Source organism: Phyllobates terribilis, unplaced genomic scaffold (genome assembly GCF_046119375.1).
Source record: "Phyllobates terribilis strain yellow unplaced genomic scaffold, ASM4611937v1 Scaffold_10__3_contigs__length_209671492, whole genome shotgun sequence".
NCBI lineage: Eukaryota > Metazoa > Chordata > Amphibia > Anura > Dendrobatidae > Phyllobates > Phyllobates terribilis.
Genome location: NW_027362770.1, coordinates 189789448 through 189797306, shown reverse-complemented (window position 1 = coordinate 189797306; position 7859 = coordinate 189789448). Strand labels below are relative to the sequence as shown.

The 7859-nt window shown below is 42.9% G+C and overlaps 1 protein-coding gene across 1 annotated transcript; it reads right to left on the bottom strand.

Annotated features, from left to right (window-relative positions):
* Positions 1-1791: 1791 nt before the first annotated feature.
* LOC141164805 (E3 ubiquitin/ISG15 ligase TRIM25-like) lies at positions 1792-5176 on the bottom strand. The gene has a single exon (XM_073650374.1). The coding sequence runs from the start codon at positions 5122-5124 to the stop codon at positions 3154-3156; it is 1971 nt and encodes a 656-aa protein (XP_073506475.1). The 5' UTR covers positions 5125-5176; the 3' UTR covers positions 1792-3153.
* Between the last annotated feature and the right edge of the window lie 2683 nt (positions 5177-7859).

The window sequence follows — 7859 nt, the reverse complement described above, 5'->3', positions numbered from 1 at the left end:
CTGCTGGCTGATATTAATAGCCTAGGAAAGGGCCATGGAGATTGGCCCCCTCCCAGACTAAAAACATCAGCCCTTCGCCACCCCAGAATTGGCATAAATTTCTCACGTCAGTGAGGTGAACGGAGTTCAACGGCTATGATCTCCGCTCACCCTATTACGTCACGGCAAGACACTGATGCTGCGCTATTATGCACAGCTCAGTGTTTCTGATGGCTGCCAGACTGAACACTCGCATTATGCCAATGTTCAGCTTGGCATCTAGATGTAGCAGAGCTAGACTCATTGTGGGACAACTGGATTATCTTCTCATCGGACAGATGAGGAATATGGTTGTTTATTATTTTTTGTCTTTTACGGGGGAGATAGATGCACCTTTTCGGGGGCGGCTGCAGGCTGCTATTTTTAGGCTGGGGAGGGCCAATATCTATGGCACCTTCCCAGTCTGAAAATACCAGCCTCAAGCTGTCTGCATTAGCATGGTTGGTTGTCAAAAATGAGGGGGACCCCAAGCCGTTTTTTTTTATTATTATTTATTTAAATAATTAAAAAAACATCATGGGACCACCGATCAGAGCTGCCAGTGTTTCTCATGCTGCTGTCACAGGTGTATCAAGTGTGACAGACAGTTGTTCTGGATCAGGCTGTAGAAGATCACTGCGCTTGGCTTTTCAGACGCCTTCTTGATTCTTTCATCTCTGTAGTGTAGTGATATCCTTCTATCTTTAGGACCTAGTAGTGACCTCCACCTTCTGCTGCTAATTGACACACCCTGGCTTGATATTTAAATACCCTCAGTGTATCCAGAGAGTTGCCGGTGATACTTCTGTTTTCCTCTGTCCAGGCCTGGAGAACTTGCAGTCGACTAGTTTCTTCTTGGAGTATCTTGGAGGATAGTTGTCGTGAGCTCTCTGGTGTCTTCTCAAGCTAAGTGTATCCCTTTTGTCTGTTTACCTTTTTGTCTTTAGCTGCAATGGGGGTTGACTAGTGCTCACCCCATTCCCTCCCTACCTAGGGCCTAGCTCTAGGGACATTCAGGGATTAGGTTTCCTGCTTGGAGAAAGGTGTGGAACCTATTTAGGGACGATAGGGGAGTCAAGGTGTTGTTAGATCTGCCTAGGGGTCCCACTCTCCCTTTCCCTAGTTGTTGGGCTTCCTTTTCTCCCTCTTCCCATTGTTGTACACTTGGTTCTTCCCTCACCCAGCGTGACAGCTGTCACACAGATGACAGCATGGGAAACAGACGATGTTCGGGCTGCTGAACCCGAACAGTAATACGGACTTCCTAGAGAAGTCTGTCTTCGGGATCTGTGTACAGACACTAGGTGCTCGGTACGGACTTTGAATTTTACTGTTCGGGTTCACCCATCACTACTGACATCACATCGACAACGCAGTAGCCCATCAGTGAGGTCAGCGGCTCTGCTCGTGTAGGTGGAATGTAACCTTTAGAGCCGCTGAGGTCACTGTTTGGCTGCCGCTCTGTTGGTGTGACGTCAGTGCCACAGCTAATACTGGACATTGGGAGCAGCAGCAGAAAATCGGGGTTGTAATCAAGAATGGTGAATACAGTGTGATTTATTATTCTATAAGAAACTGCATCTGGGGCTAAACATTCTCTGAAAGGAGACGACCCCGTAATATTTATCTACAGACCTGGAGAAAAGAAATATATGACCCAAAGAAGAATGGAAATCACTGTAAATGGGAGTTCAAAAACTAATAAGAAAACTGACAAGAGAAGAACTCCTCCAAAAATAAAGTCTAAACAACAAATCTTTATTAATTACTCACAAAAAAAATTAAAAACATAGAAAAGAAGGAGATACGATGCAAAGAATAAATTGGTGGTATCTTAGTTACATACAAAAAATTAATGGAAGATTAAAAATAGGTTAATAAGCCTTTAGCTCCAATGGAGAAATTTATAGGAGATTTTACATATAACTACATACAAAATAAGGATAGCAGATATTTTCCACAGCTGGGAAAAAACACATATATTCAAATAAGGTATCTTCTAAAAGTCTAAATAAACATAATTTATATAGTATAAATCATTGAAAACCATGAAGTGAAAAAATAGTATCCATCTATAATACAACAACTCCACCTGCTATGCAGAAGTATATAAAGTGCTAGTTGTTAGATATAAAGTGCTAGTTGTTAGATCTAATTTGCTAGTTGCTTTAAATACGCAGATGTACATAATTGTACCAAACATGCAAAAAATGGGGAGAAAAATTGCCCCTCACGAATAATGCAACAAAATACTGGTGCAACAGAATATATATTATTTATAGCATATAATAAAGAAGGGCTATTGAGAATGCACTTGTATAAATACATGTTTATATAATCAATGTGACTGGTAAGAAAAGGAAATAAGATAGTAAATCAAAGTAAGATAATGTATTTACCACCAGTCCCCCTGACGCGCGTTTCGCCTTTTGGCTTCCTCAGAAAGGGTGTAGTAGCCATGCCTGTTTTGCCATATATGGACAGACAGCCTATGAAATCTCTTGCCAGTAGTATTAGCAGCTGAGTGCTACACTAATGTGGGGTGCCAGCATCACCCTACAATTACATCTGGCAGCTGTGTACAGCACTGACATAGGCCATCAACGTCACCTGAATCTCCAGCCATGGAGTCAGACCGCATCTCGGTGTATCCCCATGCAGACACCCCCCCAAAGAATGCGTCATATTGGGGGGGGGGGGCGGGGTTGGGATGACGTCGTATAGATGCATTGCCCTGGAGATGGCGATTACAGCATCCGCCGCAAGCGCAAGGCTCCAAGTGGAAAACTAAGGCACAATAACACCATCTTGTGGTTGAAAGACAGACTGCAATAATCTATGATCATATATTTGTTGCAGGAATTGGATTGACTATCAGATATAGCCTTCTATATAGGCATTAAATGACCATACATGCCTGAATATAGAGAGAGAAGTAAAGGAATATGAGAGAAGTAACAAAAAATGAAAAAAATACAAAAAAAGAAATAAAAACAAAAAAAATAAATTCTATTGTCTGTTCTCTGGAGAAAAGAAAGCCTAGATGTAGCCCCTCCGACTGGTGCACCCTCTTGGGTAATGGCCAAATTCTAATCTCAGTCGCAGGGTAGATTTCTTCTATGATGATGTATCCTCTCAGCGGCTCCTCCCTGATATCTTTATAGAACCTTTATATACATAAATTATAGCATGAAGGGGCTCGGTGAAGGTGTCAGTGAAGGTGTGTAAGTGTCTGATGGGGTCACACAGCTCATAAAGGGACAGCTGCCCGGCCTCATAATCCAGACATATCCTGACTCTATCACTAGAGATCTGGTGAGGTAACCGGATCACTTTACCGTCATATGTCACGGCATACTTATTATACCACCGCCTTTTATATAAACACCAAGTCTTGTTATTAGATACAATAATTGGCAGACGCTCCGTCCTGTCTATACCGGGATAACACATCCCCACCCTCCACTCCCATGATCCACTGATCTCCACATCCCAGTAATGTCGTCCTGAGGTAAATCCCCTCCTGCTCATCACCTGATGATACTGGAATCTCTCTGCTGTTTCTGGACGATTCTTTGTTATTCTTGTCCAGGTCGCAGTTTTAAGATCGTCTGATATAAGGAGATTATTATCAGCCGTGTTTACATCCAGTAATATGTCTGCAGGATCCTGCACATAGAAGATCACATTTATATCTCTTATCATAGCAGATAATGTGTGTGATAGGTGTGAGATCAGCTCCACAACCCGATCACCTCCATCATGTCCTCCTATGTCCTCATCAACTCCATCATGTCCCCCTGTGTCCTCATCACCTCCATCATGTCCTCCTGTATCCTCATCACCTCCATCACGTCCTCCTGTGTCCTCATCACCTCCATCATGTCCTTTTGTGTCCTCATCACCTCCATCATGTCCTCCTGTGTCCTCATCACCTCCATCATGTCCTCCTGTGTCCTCATCACCTCTATCATGTCCTCCTGTGTCCTCATCACCTTCATCACGTCCCCCTGTGTCCTCATCACCTCCATCATGTCCTCCTGTGTCCTCTTCACCTCCATCATGTCCTCCTGTGTCCTCATCACCTCTATCACGTCCCCCTGTGTCCTCATCACCTTCATCACGTCCCCCTGTGTCCTCATCACCTCCATCATGTCCTCTTGTGTCCTCATCACCTCCCTCCTCCTCAGGATCACACAAGTCACCGGTGTCTGGCTCCTGTAGGACAATCAGTGGATCCGTCATGTTACACAGCTCCTCAATGTGCCTCATCTTCCTGGACAGCTCGTCCTTCTTTATTTCCAGCTTCTGGATCACATCAGACAGTGGCAGTGACACCTTCTCTTCCTGCCTGGAGATTTCACTCAGGATCCTCTTCTCCAGGTCGTCCACCCATCTCCTGATGTCTATGAACAGGGCAGTGACTCTCTCAGCTTCTCCAGATGCTTTTTCTTGAGCTTTTCTCCTGCGTTCCTCCAGACTTTGGACTCTTTCCTCAGTCTTCTTTCTCTTTGTGATCAGTTTCTGGAGAATATTTCTCAGTTTCTTCTTCTTCTTCTCAGAGGCCTCATCCAGCATCTCCACCTTGTGTCCCCGATGTTCTCCGGCCAAACTGCAGGACACACAGATACAAGCAGCGTCCTCGGTGCAGTAATATTCCAGGATCTTCTTATGGATGGAGCATTTTCTGTTTTTCAGGGAAGTGCTGGGTTCTGTTAGGACGTGATCTGCTGATGTTTCTATGTGAACTTTCAGGTGTTTAATACACAAAGAAGCTTCACACATCAAACAGGATCTAACAGCAGGTACAGGAGAGTCCATACAGTAAGTGCAGTAGATCCCGGTGATCTCCTCCTGAGGTGGTTGAGTAGACAGGACATTCTCCACTACATTACACAGAGTTATGTTCTTCTGTAGTGGAGGCCACTTGTGAAATGTTGCTCTACAGTCAGGACAGGAATATTCTCCATAGCCGCCCTCTGTATCCTGCACTCCATCAATACAGACCCGGCAGAAGCTGTGTCCACATCTCAGGGTTATGGGATCTGTATAAATGTCCATACAGATAGAGCAGTTCAGCTCCTTTCTTAGACCAGCAGAGGCCATCGCATAGAGCAGAAAGAAGAAATGTGTGATTCATGTTTACCAGAAAAGGCGCGGCTAAACTCGTTCTTCTGGTTTTATCCTAAGTTCTGTGGTAACGAGGATCATTATTGTGACCAGTGCTGAAGTGAGATTTTTTTAGATTTTCTCTGGGAAAATATCCTGGGCTGCACTTATTTCTGTATTTTGCCTTTGTGCCTATATTACTAAAAGTTTAGGAGCACCAACAGTTTGCATTGTAGAGACGCCATTGAATATGAAACTGTTGGAAATAATCACGGCCCGACTATCTCCGGCAGGAGCATAAAGAATGAATAAAGCAGTGGCAGTCGTGTGATCACCGCCATATTCCGATGCGGCATTTCACAGCCCTGTTCTCGGGACTGGTGGAGTCCCACACCAAGGTCATAGAGCAGGAGAAGCTGAGTAGGTTGATATATGTGGATTCAGCACTTTTTCATTTAAATTTCTGCTTATTCTGAGCTCAGCTAACCCCCCTCAAGCCTCTTTTCATCTTCATGACCAGGCCAAATTTTACAACTCTGAGTAGAGTCATTTTATGAGGTAATAACTCTGGAATAGAGATGAGCGTTGTTCTACTCGAACTGTTCGCCAATCTCAAATTCGAGCTGTTTTGGGCGGTGTTCGAGCCGTTCGGCGAACACGAACGATTTGAGAAAAATTCGGCTGTTCGAGGTTATGTTCGATAACTGTTCGTGCACCAAAATCATAACTGGATTTTTTCTCAGTAATGATGAAAATTAATGTTAATACGCAGTTTGAGTGTACAGCGGGGTGGGGGGAGGGGCAGGGGATGGATCTCTGCAGGAACAATGAAGATCTCCATTTTTTTTTCTCTTTCCCGCATTTGCAGTGGGGAGGTGCAATCTGTCAGCCTATCAGCAGCGCACACACGGAGCGAAGTGCTTTTTTTCACACAAGCAAGGGCATGTGTCATTGGCAGTGTATGTCACATGTCCTTGCCCTATAAGACCCAGCCATTTTCCCTGTCGCCACCATTTTCTCACTGCTGCAGCTGCATGTTAGACGGCACCGCTGTTGCTGTGTGCGCTATACCTTGTTAATTTCAAGCCAATTTTCGCACAAATCTACAGATAGCTTGGGAGTAGGGAATAGTTGTGATTGCAGTCCTTTTAAGGACTAGGTTACAGCATTTCCTACGACTTTTATCAGGCAGGTCTGTGCTCTTAAATAGATAGATTGTGGGAGTAAAGACTAATTGTAATTGGAGTCCTTTTCAGGACTAGGTTACATCAGTTCCTATCAGTTTTTGTCAGGCAGGTCTGTGCCAGTGCTTTGCAAGTTTTTTTCACAGCATTTGGCTGAATCTAGCAAAGCTAATCCTTTTTGGCTTATTGCAGAGTGTGTTAGTCAGTGGAGTAGCCTATCTGTGTTGCAAGCTACACCACCTGTGTATAGAATACCAATTTTTTTACTGCACCTAGTGAAGTAAAATCTTTTGGGCATAGCATCATTCTATTAGTCCATCTATACTGACCTCCATCAGGTTGCAAACTGAATATAATTTTTTTCTGCATCTAGCTCTGAAAAAATATTTGGGCTTCTAGCAGTGTGTGGGACTTGTTCTATTAGTCCATCTATACTGACCTCCATCAGGTTGCAAATTAAAAATAATTTTTATCTGCATCTAGCTCTGAAAAAATATTTGGACTTCTAGCAGTGTGTGGGACTTGTTCTATTAGTCCATCTATACAGACCTCCATCAGGTTGCAAATTAAAAATAATTTTTATCTGCATCTACCTCTGAAAAAATATTTGGGCTTCTAGCTGTGTGTGGGACTTGTTGTATTAGTCCATCTATACTGACCTCCATCAGGTTGCAAACTGAATATAATTTTTTTCTGCATCTAGCTCTGAAAAAATATTTGGCCTTCTAGCGGTGTGTGGGACTTGTTGTATTAGTCCATCTATACTGACCTCCATCAGGCTGCAAATTAAAAATAATTTTTATCTGCATCTAGCTCTGAAAAAATATTTGGCCTTCTAGCAGTGTGTGGGACTTTCTCTATTAGTCCATCTATACTGACCTCCATCAGGCTGCAAATTAAAAATAATTTTTATCTGCATCTACCTCTGAAAAAATATTTGGCCTTCTAGCTGTGTGTGGGACTTGTTCTATTAGTCCATCTATACTGACCTCCATCAGGTTGCAAATTAAAAATAATTTTTTGTCTGCATCTAGCTCTGAAAAAATATTTGGGCTTCTAGCAGTGTGTGGGACTTGGTCTATTAGTCCATCTATACTGACGTCCAGCAGGTTGCAAATTCAAAATAATTTTTTGTCTGCATCTAGCTCTGAAAAAATATTTGGGCTTCTAGCAGTGTGTGGGACTTGGTCTATTAGTCCATCTATACTGACCTCCATCAGGTTGCAAATTAAAAATAATTTTTATCTGCATCTAGCTCTGAAAAAATATTTGGCCTTCTAGCAGTGTGTGGGATTTTCTCTATTAGTCCATCTATACTGACCTCCATCAGGCTGCAAATTAAAAATAATTTTTATCTGCATCTACCTCTGAAAAAATATTTGGCCTTCTAGCTGTGTGTGGGACTTGTTCTATTAGTCCATCTATACTGACCTCCATCAGGTTGCAAACTGAATATAATTTTTTTCTGCATCTAGCTCTGAAAAAATATTTGGCCTTCTAGCAGTGTGTGGGACTTTCTCTATTAGTCCATCTATACTGACCTCCATC

Bases quoted from the DNA above. Each gene is read 5' to 3' on its own strand.
- LOC141164805 (XM_073650374.1), bottom strand. From the start codon at position 5,124: ATGGCCTCTGCTGGTCTAAGAAAGGAGCTGAACTGCTCTATCTGTATG.